The following is a 19,809-nucleotide window of genomic DNA, read 5'->3' as shown; positions in this document are numbered from 1 at the left end:
ACTCCAAAATGATATTCGAACCGATTAAGAATAATTTCAGTGTTGTTGTAGTTTGGAGATGGGAGAAATCTGTGAGTTCTAGGTCCTTTAGAATTAAATGATCAAGGTCGTCAGAAGGTTGGAGGGGTAGCAGGTAAGGACGCATATATTATTCATACAGTAAACATTTCCCAACAGCAGCACTCGCCATCTCAGTTCGTACAGCGCTCATGTCTTTGGTTTGGGTAGTATAAGCGTTTTTTTTCCTTCTATCCAGAAGCTAGTGACAAGCGAAACCCACAATTTGATTCTGGATACTGTACCTACGTAATGGTCTCGAAACAGCTGTTTTTGCTATACTGTTTGATCGATATACTTTTATCGATTAGCATGGTTGTAACGAATCGCATCGTAACACGTGAATTCAGTTTTTATTGGGCGCAGACAAATTACGAAAAGGTTTACGGGAGGAAAAGTTGTTTATTTTGTTGTGAAGTGAGACGTAGTTGGACGAAAGTTTGTGTGTGCGATATTTACATCCGAATTGAACCAGAAAGGAAGAGGCGTATATCATTGTTAGCTGTGTGATGGAACTTTCTAGAACTGCATTTAACTCCTGCAAGCAGGTAAAATTGCAACATTGTACGAGGTTGTGATTACTTGAAGGTGGTGTAGGGAAGTATTATTTCTTCATTGTTTCGTAATTGGAATTCAATTTTTAACAGCTGGACGTAATCTTTTGCTCAGAATGTAACATTAAATTAGCTATTAGAATTACAAGGTTGTATGGGAAATGCTGTTTCAAGGTTATGTTTGATGTCAGTTGTTTCGAGTTACGTTTTACGTATGTGCTGCCGTGATTAAAATACGTCGTGTTGTGTTCGGTTCACGGCCAGGTTTATGAGCGTTTATTCCACTGTTTTATAGACCCGCGTAGCTCAGGATAATAACGACATATAACCGATACAAAAGCAAAGTGCCTCATACCGCATAACGTATCACCTCCGAGCAGTTATTAAATAGTTTGTAACGTAAAATGGAAGTTTGTCGTCGTAAATACAAGGTTCTTACTATCGAATCCTTTCTCCAGCCATTTTATCCTTGGCGAATTTCATGTTCTAACAGCGAGGAGTCTTATGGGATGTTGCGCTGTGTAGTCTAGTCGATATTGATCGAAGTTTCAAAGCTTTTTACTGTCTCCAATCAGGGCGATTTATATGTCTGCTGGTATCTACCAGGCTACTCGGCGTAACATTCTAGAACAGCGTATTAACATAAATAAGTTTTCCCTGAACTCATTTGGCGATTGGTACATTTAATGTGTTAAATTAGAATTAGTGGTACCCCTGTTTTAGAAGACAGCCATCTCTACTTCAGTGGAATTTATGTATTTCATCAACTACCTCGTCTTCATATGTACATTTCGGATGATTTATTATTGATTTAAACTTTATTTATTTAAAAAGAAAAAAGTTGTTTATGGGATTGACAAGTCCATTTGTTTCCCCCTTAAAAACCATTGAACACAATGACGGATTTTCATGAAATTTGGCATTAACATAATAACAATAGTTTATTCAACTTTGTGATTTATATTATTCTGCCATTTTTAATATTATCATGGCGGTAATTCGAACTTATTTGTTAAGAGCGACGGTGAAGTCATGGTAAATTATAAGCATATCGGAGGTAAAGCTCCACGTATTCTGTACCTCAATATCATGACGGTGGCAGTGTTGTTTCGAAATAAGCATTGATGATAATTATACTTCTATAATTATCTGTAATGCGTTCTCTGAAACGGATTGCGTCATAACATAAGTTGCAATACCGCTTTTTATAATCACTGTATATAATTGAAGGGTTTTGTGTAAAATGGGCATAACTCAACGAAGAGACTGTTTTCTGTCATCAAGGCGTTGGATGTTGAAGGCGGTAAATATCTCTAAAAGTCGACAATTTATATAAAACAACACGACGCAACATCCCAGAAAAATCATCCTCAAATTCCACTGACATTTCTCCATGTTTTAAAAATTAAGAAGACGAAACATTTTTTTATTAAATTGTAGTTGAGGTTAGCCTTGTTCGTCTAGTACACAGTGAAGGAGTCTTATAACGATAAATGAATTATTTATGCAAATTTGTGTGCAGTAGAGTAATTATATATGTGGTTTTTTTAAGAGTAGAGTCTCAGAAAGATTAGATTTCTCTTAGGAGCGTAGTTATAACGAATTTAGAAGTTCGTAAAATGAAAATAAGGTCTGACAGATCGTTTTTCGCTAAAAATTCTGAAAAGACGTGTTTCTTAGCTTGTAGATCGAGAACGGATATACTGATTTGCACCTAACTTGGCATGCTTATTTGTTGAGAAAAGAAACAGATTTTAGAAAAAAAAAACTCCGATAAATTGTCCTGAGTTCGAATGCCGGTGAGTAGAAGGAATTTTCAAAGACTTTTTTTTTTGTTTCGAAGAGGATATTGCAGGAATAAAGGCCAGAACCCGAAAATTTCCCTGGGTTTGAATCTCGGTATAGATGTAGGGTTTAGGGATAATATTTTTTTTATCGTATTCAATAATACGTATCGAAAAAATTGGCTTTCGGGCAGTAAAGATTGATAAGAAATGTAAGCATTTGTTTAATTCCGTGGCAGTAACACTGAAAGTTCTTTGCTTTGTCTTTATGTAATTGGAAGGTCATTCAGACTGGAATGTGGGTAAAAGTCTTTGTTGTTTGTTCCCATGATAGGTACCACGCTAGAAGCCAATCGATTGAAGAATATAATTTGTTTGTCAGAAGAGTCAAACAGTTCTTTCGTTTAACTTTTTTAGGGCCCTTTAAAGCGTAATGATTATCATATGTATCACCTGCTATTAGGTTTTCTTTAAAACGAGATTAGAAACGTATAATATTTGGTTTACACTAACGTTTAAAAGGTAATTCTTTGTTTCGAAAGGAAAAATGTGTTTCATCAGGACCTGTGCCCTATATTTTGTATAATAAATTCTTCCAGAAAAATTATTGGAATATATAGTAATTTAAACCTTACGACATAACATAAAATTAGGTTATTGTCAGCTTACTTTCAGATACTTTTAAGTTCATTATTAACTGACGATTCGATGGTGTATTATCTAAAACAGGGGTCCTCATCCTTTATTTGATGGGGTACCACTAACCAAGTGGTTTCTGGGAAAACTTATTTGTATTAATATTATCTTTTGATTTTATTACTTATAGTTCGCGTACCACCAGTGTTACGCGCACCATATATTGAGAAACGCTGATCTAAGCAATTGACAGCTGTAAATTTTTCATTTGCTTAGAACTTTTGAAGCTGAAGAACATTTAAATAATATTTAAGAATTTAGACCGTACCTAAAAGAGAACAGCACTTCACCGTTACAAAGATGAACATAAATACAAATTGAATTTATTTATTGTTAAAGCAGGTGTGTTATAGAGACACGTAAACTACGAAAGAACGAATCCAAAATGAGATAGGGAATATTTGCTCTTGTGTGTTGTAAGGATCATTCCATCCGGGAAGTTATAAAGAGAATATATTGTGTGGTGAAGGGTGTGTTGGAACACTGAACCGAAACTTATTTGAAGTAGATAAGTTCGTGGAAGGAGCGACACTGATAATTCTGGCTTCGATGGAGCGTCTGAATGTAAAAAAAAAACCGAAGTTTAAATATGGACACAAATCTTGCCTTACAGTAGTCTCAAGTCATGTTTATTTTATTTCTTCCAACGACGTATGTATGCGTTTTACCTTGAAATATCATAAATTTTTATTTCATCCATAAAAATTAATTAATTCCACGAGCACAAATAAGCTATCCTTTTTAGCATTTTTGTCATTGAATATTATTTTTTTGTTACGGTGGTATAGCGGTTAGAACGCTGGCCTTGTAATCCTGGGGGGTCTCGGGTTCGATTCCCGGCGGTGCCCGAATTTATAACTTGTGTTGGGCAAGGCCGTGGAGTTTTCCTCCGGGGGCTTCCCCAGTTTCTCCGTGGCATCCCAACAATTACTCCATTCACACACAGAAGAAGGCAATGGCAAACCACTTCTGGATCATCTGCCAAGAACGTATATGAACAGGTCCCAGTCCGAGAAAAGGATGGAAGGATCCTGTTCATATGGACCTGTCGTCAGACAGAACACTAAATAATAATAAGATGTGGTGGTCTACCGGTTAGAACGCTGGCCTTGTAATCCTGGGGTCTCGGGTTCGATTCCCGGCGGTGCCCGAATTTATAACTTGTGTTGGGCAAGGCCGTGGTCTAGGCAACACGGAGTTTTACTCCGTGGCATCCCAACAATTACTCCATTCACACACAGAAGAAGGCAATGGCAAACCACTTCTGGATCATCTGCCAAGAACGTATATGAACAGGTCCCAGTCCGAGAAAAGGATGGAAGGATCCTGTTCATATGGACCTGTCGTCAGACAGAACACTAAATAAATAAAATATCCTGGCACTGATGATCAAGTTCAGAAATCACAATAGAAGCATTATTGCTTGTTTATTACGTACGTATTATATTACCCATAATTAAGTATAACTATATTAGCCGTCGCGAAATTGTATACTTCAAGGTCATCACAAACATTTACTAATTTTCGTCACGAACATCGTAGACTAGGTGACTGAAGACTGCTTAGGACTCGCAGCGTAGTAAAGCTAGCAATGACGTACTGTTGACGTAAAACCACGCGGAAAACGGGGGTGTACAGTCTTCTGTAGCCTTGAAGCACGCAGGTTGGTAACGGCTCCTAATGGATGTCTTGGTTGTAGTTTCTTGCAGTCTGGTAGAAGTTTACCGACGTTTCAGAGGTACTTGATCCCGTCATCAGGGCTGTTTTATAATGTAGGCAGCAGGTACCTCTGAAACGTCGGAAGACTTCTGCTAGATGCAACGCATGTAACCCAGAAGACAGCCATCTTTCTACTCGCTGTCTTCAGAACCACAAATCCTACAAAAACGTGTTTGTAATTCCGTCCCCCTCTTTTTATTTGTACTATATAAATATTACTTTAGCGTCTGAAAATTTCAAGGCAATTTTTGTTGTTGATATTTTGTGGGCGTGACTCATGACGAAGTACACTTGGTCGGGTGTTTAATTGGTTTTAGTAATATCAAAACTTTGCCTCGTACCTCCATCTACGAGTTAATAATATAAACGTTAAATGTAACAACAGTTGTATCGAAGTACTATAAATTTATTCGTTAAATAACAACAGCAGTCTGTGATAGATAAATTATTATACTGATTAGGTTAGGGGCTAAATGTTCTGGCTTCGATTCCCGGTAGGGAAAGATTTCTCTCTCGTTCACAAATCGCAGAACGTCTCTGGTGCATTAAACATCCTATCCGATGGATACCGGGTTGTTTCCTCGGGAGTAATACAGCCGGTACGTGAATCTAACCTCTCACCATCATCTATTGCCGTTAAGAATACGTGGAGTTTCCTCCGTGCGTCCCAGTGAGAGCTTAACCAGTTTACCTTTAAACACGTAGGTGTGACGTATTCTGAATTTTAATGACTCTTTTTTTTAAACATTAAGTGGTTATGTACGGAAATGGTCGTTTTCGATTCCATACGCATTTTAGAATAGATACTTTTAAGACACTTATTTTCTTGGCGACAAATGTGGAGTTATTTACGTGACATGCACGTTTGTAAAATGGACTTAAGATAATTTTTTTTTTTTTCCATATATTTCTTCTTGCACGTTTAAATATTTGAGTTCAAAATTATACAAGAGACGAAAATGTCAGTCAATAAATCCGTTCTCCCATTTACGTCACGGTGATTAGCAGCGAAGGTGTTCTGATGGTAACTTCGTTCACCAGTCGTTCGTCTGAAGGACAACTGCTGACTTGTGGCGCTGTGTGTCGTTCTCAACAGACGTGAAGAATGGATTAAGAAAATAAACGTATCTTGCAAGGTCTGTACAATCTTATTAGAAACAACCGTTATAAATTAAATAAAAATTATAATGTAACTGTGTATTAAATAAACACCTGTTAAAACATTTCGTTTATATTTTTAACTAAAACGTGTTTGGATAAAATTAGCAGAGATAGTTTTGAAGTCAAATTGATCTAGATGTTAATGTCCTTGGTACAGGGGAACAAGGGAGTTAGAATGTGTCTAAGGTTAACATAATATCTACCTAATGACGAAAATTATAACCCTTACATATGCCATGAATCCAAACCCGGACACCCAACCCTCGGCCAGTAACTTTATTGGCTGAGTAATTGTGGCTAATTGATAAATTAAAATATATTCATGACGTAATTTGTTATTAAAATACGTAGCAAAGTGTTTATTTTGTTGCTGAGTTGTGTCCGTGAGTTTTATAAAGGACCTAATTTAATTTTATCTTTTAAGCCGTGTAAAGACGGTAGTTTAAAGGATGCAACAGAAGGGTGTGTCTTTTTACATACCTCGAAGCCTGATAAAGAGGTTGGATATTCTTGTATTAGCGAAACTAAACGATTTAGAGTAACTGTTTCGTGTTTAATACTTTAACGTTGATGGATGTTGTAAATGGCAGAGTTAGAATGTTACATAACCTATAACTTTGTCTTTCGTGCACAGTAACGCAATAGAATTTTTGTGGTTGTGATAAAATGAGGTTAGGATTTACGTATCTCGTAGATGGAGAAGGGTTGATTACAGAATTTTTGTTGACAAACTTATTGCAAAGTTTTAAGTTGTGATATGGTGATTATAGGGTGATATTAAGGTGATTCTTAAGGAAATATTTCATGTAAGTGAGATGTGAATTTTAACTCGTTCAGTGTCGTGTCAAATGGCGGAATTTTGATGTTAATTAGGATCGATAGGTGTATCGATAATGATGATTTAATCCTCGAAGTTAAAAGAAATCGTCTCGATCAGTGTTTCTATAGATTGTATGACGTAGAAATGTGTCACTGTATACATTCTGTTACTCTTATTGTCGTACTTAATATTTGGTAAACATTTTAACTCTTATCTGTGTTACAAAATTTATATGTTTATTTTAATTTATACTTCAATAACAGGGCGGGACGTTACGTATTACGTTGGGGCAATTTGAATGTACAGTCAAATGGCGGATTTTTATGAACATAATTAATGTAACTACATTTCAATATACTAAATAATAAACTCTTTGGCCGGCTGTGTAAAGAATAACATTTTTGTGTGTGAATTTTGAAATGTTGTCATCCAAAATCATGTGTTCAGTATTTTAAATTCTTGTTACTGTAGAATTTTGAAGAAGGCGAAGTTGTACAAAGGATTATTACGTATTATAAGATCTTCATTGTACCAACTTGGATATGTTATAACTAACCAAAATTATATTTGGACAGAAGAATAAAATTTCGTCAACTTCTTAAAAGTTTAAACACTATAGACTGAGCTCATTGTAGTATTTGATTGTCAGATAATCATCTTCAGCTACTTGAACTTTTTAGGTTATATTCAGTCAAGACGTAAGAACAAATAAAAAAATGATTAACGTATTGCGCGTTATGTAACTTAGGAAATATTGACAAACGCACGTCAAAGTTTTTGTATGTTTATATTCGTACCTAATTCCTACGTAATATGTATTTAATGTTCCTTTTTTGGAAGGTAATTTTCCATACCATAAGCAGCGGCATACGAGTACATATTTGAATATTTTAATGCTATATGAAGGAAAATTAATGCCCATTAACTTCTTAAACGAACTCGTTTTAAACTTTCAGATTAACAGGTGTACATGAATTTATTTTTCGTTGTACTTTGAGACGTAGGAGGAAATTTAAATTTGGGGCATAAGAGAGACTTATCCGACATCTTGTAACATGTAATTTTGCACTACATACCTTGTACAGTTAACACAACATCGATAAATAATCGAATAACGAACGATTTATCGATATATTCTACTCCGGCAAGTTTCTGGTGGGAAACACATTGACGTAAGTGTTAATTTTGATTTTTTTTCCATTAACAGTGAGAACATAATGGATTAAATAAATAAATAAAAACCTTGGGGTATGTATTTAAGTCTAAAGTCTATCTGTTTTAATTATCGTGTTTTATTTAGGGAATGTACGTAAAAGTTTAAATTCAGTCTCACCGATGTTGTAACACTAAGGCGCTTGAATCTATATAAACATTGAAACTCAGTTGCTGGTGTAGTTGTGTTAAAACAGACTATCCTTTTGTCTGTTATTGACAGAACTCTATTAAGCGCTGATTAGAGGTTACAAACTTATTTCGAGGGGTATACAAGAACACTTTCACGATATTTTTTTTGTACTAGGCATCTGAACGTGTTCCCAGAACTACCAAATTCTGAATAAAGCTTTAGATTTTACTCTTCTGTTCTCAGAAACGATGCTTTGACGACCGAGTAATGAAAGAATAAATTAAAGACAACTGAGGCCGGAACGTGTTTAAAATTACCTCATTCGTTTAGTATTTATTCTCGAATGTTTTAATTCCCCAAATCTATGCTAACTGCAATGATATAATGAAATTATAGGTTATTAACTACTTGTTCGGACTGTATCTTTCTCAAATCTTATCACCTTTAGTCACCTAAGTCGATAAACGGATACATTTTTTTTTCAGATAAGTTTGAAACAATATAAAATGTCTTATAATTTGTAATTGCAACGATGATTCTAAACAATTTGAATTATAATTAATTTCTTATATTAACAATTAGTGTGAGTTTAATTTAATGGAAAATGATAACGAATATTTACTCGCATGGGGACTTTGAAATGTCTCATAATATTCGCATCGGACAGTTCACCGTGGGTTTCTAAAACTTTTTTAACGTCGAGGACCAATAATTGGCAGCCCTGCTTCGTGTTCGGGAGGTCCAGCTCTCAAGTTCCGGTCTTAAGACTGGGTTTCTGAGATTTTTTTTTTTGGGGGGGGGGAGGGGGGTTCTTCAGTTCCTCTAGGAAAATGCCTGGAGTTATAATATGCCACGACAGTTGGCTTCAGGATCAGTTATAGTTCAATATCGATTAATCATTACATTATCCAATGCAAAATGGTTTGTTCTGCTGACATCGACGTTGAAAAATACAAAGGAAATAAAGTTTTCGGAATTAATTTTATATCAAAATGCATTTAAATGTGAGTTCCTGCACTTTAATAGGGCAAAGGTGTATATGTACGTAGTATTTGTGGTTATGTATAGTTTCGTACCAACCTTACGTGGGGCGAAATTATGTGGTGTGTCGTCATGTGTCTTTGAAAGGTTGTGACGCCGGTGAAAAAATAATTTGGGGGCCCCTGGAATAACCGTTGTTAGCAAACATCTGATTACTTTCTGTATAAGGTACAATCTGTATCGCTGTCAGAGGACGCGTGACCTTGAGTGCGCAGAAGTAAAAAATGTCGCTTACGCGCACGTTGCAGCCTGTGTACATAAACAGAATCCCTCGTACAGACTTACAGCGAGTGACCTATAGAATGCCCTTACGAGTTTAATATGGACTGTACCTCGTTAGGCTACTTTTTTCAGAAACAATTAACTACTTCATAATAACAAAAGACAATCTGAAATTTGTGTGTATCTACAAACATGCAACCCACATTATCTGTGATTAACCCTTTTTTATGTTCTAGCTATATTCAGTAACTGCATTATGCGCACCACAGAGACTATTTATGAATTTAATTTAACTTTTGGAAAATAATTATTATTTCCGTGAACAACATTAAACATATGCTCTCTGTAATGGAAACGTGTTGTGTTTTATTTGACATAGAAACTTGGTGAGATGACTGTGTTATGGGTTGTTGTAGTCTGGTAGAAGTTTACCGACGTTTCGGAGGTCCTTGTTGTCTCCGTCATAAGTGCCATCTTCAAATTCACCGCCGTGAAAAACTCAAATACTACGTAGAAACTTAGTGTTTAGAAAAGATTTTTATGAATATCGGTTTCAAAATTTTGCACTCCCTTACCAGAAGAACGAACCAGTAAAACCTATGAAAGTTTTCGAAAGAAAGTAATACTTTTTCTGCCCTTCAGAAAGTGTGTCTTACTTCTCCCCTCAAAACTTTTTTCCTATTTATATTTCGCCTTCAGAGATATTTCAGCTGTCTCACTGTACGATATTCTCTACACATTGGGAAAAGAGTTTGAATTTATTTATTTATAGTTCACAATAAAATATTTTATTAAATATTAAAATATTAGATTAGATGCTCTAATTGTAAATCGAACATTCCGATAGAAAGAGCATCATTTTAATATATTTTAAATATTAAATGTTAATTGTAATAATATTTTAATATTTAATAAAATATTTTATTGTGATTAGACGGTTAAAATTAAACAATTATAATCATCACAATATGACGCAACATTATCATCTTATTTATAGTTCATTTAACGACGTTTTTCAGTAGCTTGTGCTACATATCGTTAAATGAGAGGATGCCAGTGAATAATGAATTGGATAGAACGTGAAGGAAGCGGCCGTGGCCTAATTTAAGGTACAACCACGCATTTGTCTGGAGGGACTGATTACAACCATGCAAGTCCCAGTCAGGATAGTCTGTTTCCGGGCCGAGATTTGAACCCGAGATCGCTAATTTGTATTAGGTTATGTAAGTTTAAATATTTATATGCTTGTTTGTGCAATGCTGGATAATTGGTTGCTAGCTCTTGAAATGATCTCACAACCGTAGCTTTCACGTGTTCACTATACAGAAAAAAATATACAGCGTTTTAGATTATCCAAGTTCCATAGTGGAATTTATGTACACGTACAATTGGCTTTGTAATTCCAATCGTACTTTAATTTTATTGTATTTATCCGTTTTTGTCTTTCTTCTCTCCTCCATTAACTACAATTATTTGTACCAGACATGTGTTAAGTAAAGACGTCATTATGTTTGTCTAATTTGAAGAAAAACATGAAATATTAGTTAATGGAATTTCCGAGATGTAAGAGTAGGTCTCGTGGCAGAACGAATGTGAAGATTACTTCACAGTCTATATCTGCCTGCAGGTAAGTTGCTAGCTAGTATAGGAACTCGATTTTTGTTACACCTAACCTAACCTAACCTAACATTTATTTAATTTTATTACACGTGACCTCGGCCATCTTGTTTCAGTTTGAGGTACATGGGGGGCCTCAGTGGTGTTAATGGCCGACAGAGACATGGGGAGACCCAGATTCAAGAATCCCTACGACCCCCAGAAGGAGGTTGGGGGTGGATGGTCGCTTTTGGAATGGCGCTCATGTTTGTAAGTGTTCATAAAATGTGAATTTCTCGCTGCGATTATCGATTACTGTCGTAGTTAGCACGTCTCGACTGCTTTTATCCCCGAGTAAACAAACCGTGTACCTACTGGAAGTCTATGAATCTCAGAGGTTAAATTTTTTTACGAAAAACATCACCACACGTTGACTATCTGTGTTAAACCTCCATAAAACTATCCCTTTTTTAATGTATAACCCTACTCTTCATTAAATGTTGTTAGAATGATTAAATAAAGGATTATTATCATGTACAATATAATTTATTACGTAACGAAATTTATCTGTTTAACTCTAAGGTTTCTTCTGATGTAATGGTGCAACACATGTTAAAATATGTCATCTAGGTGATTCTTAAATCATAACGTTTCGGAAGTTGGCTCTACTTCCATCTTCAGGTGAAATGAGGGCAAATACTAATCTGTTGGGCCTCCACGTCGAGTTAGTGTCAAATTTTTCACCTGAAGATAGATGTAAAACCAACTTCCGAAACTTCTAAATAATGGATAAAATCAAAAATAATTTAACACAAAATGTCACTTTGTATATAAGCTTTTAATATTGTTGATGTGGTTAGATTTCAACTTCCGGTCACTATTTATCCTTCGTCCCACTCTTCAGTGGCATCTTGGATCAACTTGGGGAACAAACTACAGGTGCCGCGGTCATCATGACTGCCCTCACGGCGTCTGTCAATTTTACAGGTGAATGAATACGTAATTATTTAAGATCAGGTGTCAAAAACATGGAATAAAAATTAATTATACGAGTGTTCTACAGGAAACACAACTAATCACTTGTGTATTGAAATTATGAAGGTCTAATATTATGCATTGTGTTACGTGTTCCGACATTAAAATGTAATTTGCTGTTTGTAAAATTTTATGACGCAAAAAATGTTTTAATAGTTCTTGTAAGTAACACGTTTCACAAAGCAGAATTAATTTTGGGACACGGAAGAAATTTCCTGTCGTTTATGGAACGGAGTGGTTTATCTTGTTCACAAGTTTACCAACTGTCACATTCGTAGGTCTGGTGACGAATCAGTTGTTGAAGAGCGTGTCGTATCGTGTGGTGGCAGTACTGGGTGGAGTAATCTTTGCCGTGGGTATGTTGCTGACGATCTTTGCACACAGTATGGTGCATATTGTTATCACATACAGTATCATCGCCGGTGAGTCCAGAAAATTATTTATGGTATTTACATAATGTTTTATAAAGTGTAATATCTGCTATGTATTTTGTACTGTAAGCTGATTTTAAGTAAATGAATAACCTTGAGATTAATGAGGTGTATTGTTTAAATGATAACAAAAATTAAATTCGCCCGGCGACTTTAAGAATCGATTCTAGTATTGTATTTCACTGTTGTCTGTTTTTAAATTAAATATTATCAGATACCGCGTCGACATTACATTAATTATTTTTTCTGCGAAGGAGGTATAAGGTGTAAATTGAAGTCTATAAAACCTCTGTTGCCGAAATTAATTCGGAAAAACCTATGTCTTCTAGCAGAAGATCACTGTGACATGAACGAGTTGAACTTTTTCTCGCAAGTTTAGTGCCGAGTCAATTTACCAATGCACGTAAACAAACAATTAAGTGTGAAAAATAATCAAGTTATGTACCTATTTCTGGAGTTCTTCTGCTCGAAATGATGATATTGAGTAAAACAAATAACAATAATTCAATTCATTGCTTAACAACAGCCAGATAAGTCCAATAACATGCAAGCACTGAACAACAGTACAGGATAAAATATAATATAATAATTCAATTCATTTTAATAATTATAAAATTAAAACATTACAAATACAAAAAACAAACAAACAAATGAAACTGAATATATAAATTAATTATTAATATATATAATATAATATATTATTAATAATAATTCAATTCACTTATTGCATAATTATTCACAGTAAATTATATAAATAAATTGCCTAAGTAATATAATAATTAAATTAAAATCAGTTCAGTTATAAGCATTCAAAATAAAATATTAATACTAAATAAAAACCAGGAAAAACTTACAAAATGAAAAATCCAAAATATGGACAATAATATTTCAATTAAATTTATTTATTTATAATAATAATAATTATTGGTAAATTATAATGTGGTTTACAGGCATTGGGATGGGTCTAGTGGCACCTTCTTCATATTTAGCCATCAACTCATACTTCGTCTCAAGACGTGGAATTGCAATGGGTTTCTGCCAAGCTGGGATTGGCCTTGGCTTTATCACCATGCCCTATTTGGTGGAGATGCTTCTACATAATTACGGCTTCAGGGGTACTATGCTACTGTTAGGCGGCATCGCCCTTAACTCGGTCGTGGGGGCTCTACTGTACCATCCGATAGAATGGCATATGGTGCGATTAAGACTCCATAAGATGATGACGAAAGAAGATGAAGATGGTAAATGTTGTTCTTTTACTAAACCCTAAGATAAATAATTATAATATAGCCAATTTATTATTGGCGTCATTTCCACTTCTTTACGTGATCTGTCTGTGAGAGCGCGAAGGAGGCGCAACATCAAATAAATGAAGAATTTAGAATTTATTATTTCACTTTTTACCAATCGATCAAACTTTGCACATTTTTCTACTCGTTAACTTTTTCAAAGTGTGTCAGTATGAGAATTATAATTGTGGATGTATATCTTGGATCAAGTCGGCATTTGAAATTTTTATTGTAATAATTCTTGTTGATCTAATCTAAGTATTTAATAATTCAGTTCATACCCCCCCAAAAAATAAATTATTTCTTTATTATGAAGATCAATTAGGTAATGATTTTCAGGGAAGTAATTGTATTTTATTATGAGAATCATGCGAAGAATCTGTGGGTCAAAATGACAAATTAATTAATTTTAATATGTACGAATTTTGTAATCGTAATATTACATTACTATCGCTGGTGTGGCGTCTGTAAAATATGCTGATAAAAATTAACAGAATTTTTGGTTTTTGGTTTAAGCCAATTAGGATCACCTTGATTTTTAGGCTGGGGTCTTCGGCCTACGTGAATTCCGCCTTAATTTTTGGCCTGCGCGTAAAGAATGTTACTCTGCGATTTTCTGTTAAGTTGACACCATTTTTCCAACGCATTCTTTTAATTATGACAGCGTTGGATGATGTGATCTTGGATTCAAGACATATCTCAATGACTGGAGCCACAACGTTGTCTATGGACGTGATACCCGATGAGGAAGATGATCTGACGACGGTGCCACCTGCCGATAAAAAGTTACCGAACAATTCAAATGGCATGGTGAGTTGGGAAATGTCGCTTAAAAAAGTAAAAATAATTTTCTTTTGGAACATATTCAATAAACATGGCTCATTGTTTTTTTTAATAGCTTTGTGGTATTCATTTTATGGAATTTTAATTAATTTCTAAACAGATATTTTGACTAATCTAAATTTTGTTGTTCCAATTAGTCTGGTAGAAGTTTACGGATGTTTGACGCCACGACACAGGAGGCAGTCATCTTCATATGATATTTAAGCTTTTGAAGTAGACATGTATTTATATTAGGCGGTGATACGTTTGGTTTATGCCGGCTTTTAGCTGGTATCCGACGACACGGACTGCGACGACCATGTGATTATCTCACGAAGAGGCAGCATCATCATATCATCGATGTTAGACGGACGTTCCCACCAACTTCTGCTTCCAGTACGAGAAGAAGATACAGGAAATGAGAGGCAAGATATTGCTCAGTCTGAGAAGCAGTCGCAGGGTCGCGGCGACGGTTCGACCGCGCTAAAACGGCCATCGGTATCCCTGGCCAACTATGGCAGTAATGTACTCATGTTTGACAATACCATTGTGGACACCTCGCCAAAAAAGGCTATTGCAGATCACATTGTCAAAGCATTGCACAAGGTAAAGTAAAACAAGTTAGGAGTTGTACTTTGAAAAATATTTTTAACTTTGGACAGGTCGTGACGTTCATTAGGATAGCTGGTCTCTGGGTTGATATTTGAACCCTAGACCTCCCAAAAATGAATCAAGAGTGTTAAATAGTATGCTGTGAAGATCTTCTTCTTCTATGGCTCTCTGGTCCATATTCGGTCCTTGGCCTCCTCAATTCTCCTCTTCCGTTCGGTCCTATCCTCCGCTCAGTTAAATGTTATATTGATATGCATTAAAATATTTAAAGATGCTCTTATACGATAGAATTTATTAATGCTATGTGCCGTATACGCTGAAGGAGCTTGTTGTGTCCTGTACCAAGACGATATCGGTGCATTTTGCTGGCGAGATTTAGTAAAACACCAAAGATCTCAGTCACGAGATGGTAATCAGATACGTCTCACCATCTAATTAAATCTAACCTTTCTTTAAATGACTAAATCTCTCTCGGTTATTAATCTCATTAATGTTATGGAACACAAATCTGCATTTTAATTTCCTTGCATCCGTCAGGTGTCCGACAAATTCACCGGCTCAAATCAGGAGCAAACTTGGAAATTGCTGCGGCACGTTCCCGACGAGACAGAGGAAGGAGAATACGCCACCTTCGGCCAGCCTTCCACGTCTTCTGCTCCGTCGTCTCCTGCGGTCAGATCTCGCAAGTCCTCGTGCTGCGACTGCTTAGTGATGTCGCTGAATGAATCTCTGGACTTGGCGCTGCTCAAGGACCCGGTTTATGTGAACATTGTTCTGGGTCTTTCGGTGTCCTTTGCTAGTGATACCAGTTTCTTCACCGTCTTTCCGTTTTACCTGGCACAGACGCCGTGGCCAGGTTTCTCTGATAAAGAGGTGGCGCTCTGTCTGTCTATAACTGCTGGTGCTGACACTGTCGCGAGACTTCTGTTACCGATACTGGCCGAGAGGTTCAGAGTTGGCCCACGAGCCGCGTATCTCTTCGGATGCTTCTCGTCTGCCATCGTGAGGTCAAGTAAGTAAAATTCACAGGGTTAAAATGTGATAAAAGTTATTATATTTCTAACACTCTTATTTTCGTAACAAGTTATACATCGTCGACAGAATGCGGGGCAGAGTCGTAACAGATGATGGATCCTTTCGAAAATGTTACAACGCTCAGATATTTGGGAATGATAGTAATAAATCAAAATTTGATTTATGAGGAAATTAAGAGCAGACTTTGGAACAGTAGTTGTAGATATGTTAGTTAGTTAGTTAGTTAATTCCTTTTATTCCTCTTGGGAACATAGGGCCGATATAAAGCTCCTCCACCTCACTCGGTTGTTGGCAAGTGCCTTTGTTTCCTTCCAACTTTTCCCCTGTGATCTCGCTTCCTTTTCAATAGATCTCTGCCATGTAATCCTCCGTCTTCCTCCTTGGGGGTTCCAGTCCAATACTTGCTTTGAAATCTCTCGTCCTCTTTCCTAAGTGTGCGTCCCAGCCACTTCCATTTCCTTTCCTTGATCTCTTGTTGTATTTTCGTTTGAGGGGTAATTATCCACAATTTTTCATTTGAAATATTTTCTTCAAATCTAATTTTTAGAAGAAACCTTAGACATCTGTTGATCTTCTTCTTCTTTTACTATGGTTTTCCGGTCTGTATTCAGTCCTTGGCCTCCTCAATTCTCCTCTTCCATTCGGTCCTCTGTTAGGTCCGTCTGTCCGAGGCTTTTGATCGAGGTTTCGAAACATCTTCCTTTTTACGGTGCAAGGTTGTTAGCCTTGCAACTAACCCCCAACCTGGAGGACCAGGGTACCTGTCTTAGTCTGACCTCTCCCCCTCGACCAATCTGGCTACGGAGGCCCTACCAGTAGCTCTTGGGGTCACTGAGGTACTCGAGACATCTGTTGATATAGCTTTGTAATTTTTGCGTTAGTTCTTTAGTGACTTTCCAGGTTTCAGCCATATATTAGGTGTAGATATGAGAGTAGGATTAATTTGCATATTGCAAAACTAGAATATAAGTTATGAAATAAATAAATTTAGATGGTTCAGGACAGAATACATTGTAATTCTTGCGAACGTAGTGTAAGACCTCAGATCCTGTTAAACGCAGGGCGCTCCTTGACTAGGTGAACAATTATCAATATCTGAAGGACTCTTGTCTGAAAAAATTATTGTATTAATATGAATCTGTTAATATTGTATTTACCTCATAATATTGTTAAATTTTTACTATCGCACCGCTGATTTAACTAGGAAAGTTGGTAACCGGTGCGTGTAATGCTGGGGGGACCTTTCATCTCCTTCCAAATCTTTATCTACACATCATTTTTATTGATCTCGCTGCCTCATCTGATGCTGTATGACTTCTGAAAATTAGTCAGTGTAGAATATCGTAGGATATAAGTACACCTGCTACTTGATGATTTAATGTTTTTAAATGCCATATCAGGTTCAGTCGACAAGCAAAATATCTGTGAGCCTGGGCTACATCATAGTAGGAGTGGCAGATGGAAAGGGCAGAGGCGGAGCAAGATGCCTTGTGTGTTATCGGTTCCCTCCCCTTCCCTTATTTTCGCTGTGACGGTCAGTGTGTCTACTTGTAATGGTCGGAGACGGTCGCAGATTTGTTGTTATCAGATAAGGGAACACTTACTGACACTTAATTCTGTCTGTTGTTAGTATTCGCCAGTGTACAGGGATTTGTGACGATTGCTGTCATGTCCGGCGTTGTGGGCTTTCTGAAAGGGGCTCTAGTTGTCAATCAATCGCTCGTTATTGCCGAGCACTGCCCTCTGGGTCGCTTCGCGGCAGCGTACAGCCTCTTCATGGTCATCAATGGTGTGATTACATTGTGTCTTGGACCTCTAGTTGGTAAGCCCTGTTGCATTTCATAGAGTTATTAAGTTGGTAAGTTTTGTGGGATTTGATACAACAGTGTAGTTAATGTTTACTGGACAACCTAACCTAACTCTTATTAAAATTCGTAAAATAGTTTACTTGGCAAATTCTGCTGGACTTAATATAATAATAATAAGATTTTAGTCACTTCTTTATGGGAAGATTAATAAACCGTGCTTTCGAAGATGGGCTAACAAAATAAACTTTTGAAATTTGAAGTTTTCAAAGTGATGAAAATTTGAAGTTTTCAAAGTGATGAAAATTTGGATTGTGGTTTCGTGGGGTAAAGCCGCTTACAAGACTACACGGCATCCTAAATCAGAAGACTGCAATGCAGTGAAAATTTATCTATCAACCCCACTAATTTAATAAACACTTTTATGTTTAAAAAGTAGAGAACTTAGTGATCTCAAGCTTTTATTCAGAGAGTTTGTGAGATTAGTCTGTATATTTATTTTCTCATGGACTAAAGCCTTAAAAGTTTAGGAATTTGAAGAACACATGGACCCCATCGTGGCCCACATTCCACAACTGTAGATTCCCCTCTATCGACCATCTTTCTTATTATTCCGAGTAATAAAATTATACCCTATCGGATCTCGCACCTCAGAAATGGATTCCACATCTAGACGAAAAGATGCTGGGAATAATTAAATATAAACAGTTATCTTAGAAAAATATACATCTTTCCTGATTAAAGTTAGAAATATATAATAATTAAGAATGTTATCAAATAAAAAGGATACTAAGATGATAATTAATTGATTAATCTGAATGATGATAGTCTGAAATGGAGACTTTCGTATCACGATCCAGCTAGCCAGTCAAAGAAGAAAACAGAGTAATTAAAAATACTTTCTGAATACAGCGTCCTTTTTGTTACAAACATTATTTTATTCACGTAAATAAATCAGTTATCGATGCCTTTTAATGATTTTTCTCGCTCTATTTTTCAGGTGTGATTAGAGATAGGACAAATAGTTTTCCCTTCAGTATCCACATACTTTCTGCCTTTTTGTTACTGTGTGTGTTTATGTGGGTGCTCGAGTATATCTGGGTGTCATGCAGGACACGCACGCTGAGATCTGTGGCTCACACCCTGAAGACGCAGCTCTGGTAACACACAGTAACGCACAGAGATATCCTCCGTACTTCTTTCAAAGTTTTAGCGGCAGTAATATAATACAGTGGTATCATTTTGAATTAAAGGATACGTGACTGACGAGCCCCCTTATTACATATACCCAGGCAGCTGCCCCACTATTCCATCTCTGGCTTATAACATTGTGGGTTATTTGTGTCATCAACTCGGTGCTGTCGGCAGTACTACGTCTGATACGTGATTTGTTTTATGAATGTACCGGGTTAGAAACTCAGTAAATGTGACATCCAAAATGATTTTCTTCACTTGCCTCATGGTATTATTTGAATAGTGTGACATTTTTTTGATTTCGTGTAACTTCTGCAGGTGAAATACCATTATTAAATAACCATATAATAAGTCCGAAGATTTTGGTTGCTGCTGGTTAAGGTAGGATCAGTAATAAACTGGAGGAGAAAGTAGGGAATAAGGTTTGTAGTACGACCACTTACGCTAATTTAATTTTTATCATATTTTGTATCGAGTCTGAGAAAAATATCAAAACTTTCATTAAAAAAACAACAGGTGTCCACCTTTTCTTTTCCTTAGCACCAACAATTAACCCCAAAATAATACATGAGCATGCAATTTTGGTACTCA

The 19,809-nt window shown here is 36.2% G+C and overlaps 1 protein-coding gene across 2 annotated transcripts; it reads left to right on the top strand.

Annotated features, from left to right (window-relative positions):
• The first annotated feature begins 362 nt into the window (after positions 1-362).
• On the top strand, positions 363-19,731 carry LOC110827023 (uncharacterized). Of its 2 annotated transcripts, none has more exons than XM_022058242.2 (10): positions 363-605; positions 11,133-11,265; positions 11,856-11,982; positions 12,309-12,452; positions 13,412-13,702; positions 14,415-14,560; positions 14,861-15,178; positions 15,722-16,196; positions 17,850-18,041; positions 19,025-19,731. In XM_022058242.2, exons 2-10 carry the CDS (start codon positions 11,143-11,145, stop codon positions 19,186-19,188), a joined length of 1,980 nt encoding a protein of 659 aa, XP_021913934.2. In that variant the 5' UTR covers positions 363-605; positions 11,133-11,142; the 3' UTR covers positions 19,189-19,731. The 2 variants fall into 2 exon arrangements, with proteins under 2 accessions (XP_021913934.2, XP_021913932.2); XM_022058240.2 differs by lacking the exon at positions 363-605 and adding an exon at positions 5,787-5,946.
• Positions 19,732-19,809: the final 78 nt, after the last annotated feature.

This window comes from Zootermopsis nevadensis, unplaced genomic scaffold, assembly GCF_977971745.1.
Source record: "Zootermopsis nevadensis isolate Lab colony 2312 unplaced genomic scaffold, Znev_1.0 Znev_ptg000031l, whole genome shotgun sequence".
Taxonomy (NCBI): Eukaryota; Metazoa; Arthropoda; class Insecta; order Blattodea; family Termopsidae; genus Zootermopsis; species Zootermopsis nevadensis.
Note: the sequence above shows the minus strand (reverse complement) of the source record. Positions and strands in the feature narration are given on the sequence as shown.

Bases quoted from the DNA above. Each gene is read 5' to 3' on its own strand.
- LOC110827023 (XM_022058242.2), top strand. From the start codon at position 11,143: ATGGGGGGCCTCAGTGGTGTTAATGGCCGACAGAGACATGGGGAGACC. The intron at 12,453-13,411 runs GTGAGTCCAGAA...TGTGGTTTACAG, and splicing joins CACATACAGTATCATCGCCG to GCATTGGGATGGGTCTAGTG. The intron at 15,179-15,721 runs GTAAAGTAAAAC...TGCATCCGTCAG, and splicing joins TTGTCAAAGCATTGCACAAG to GTGTCCGACAAATTCACCGG.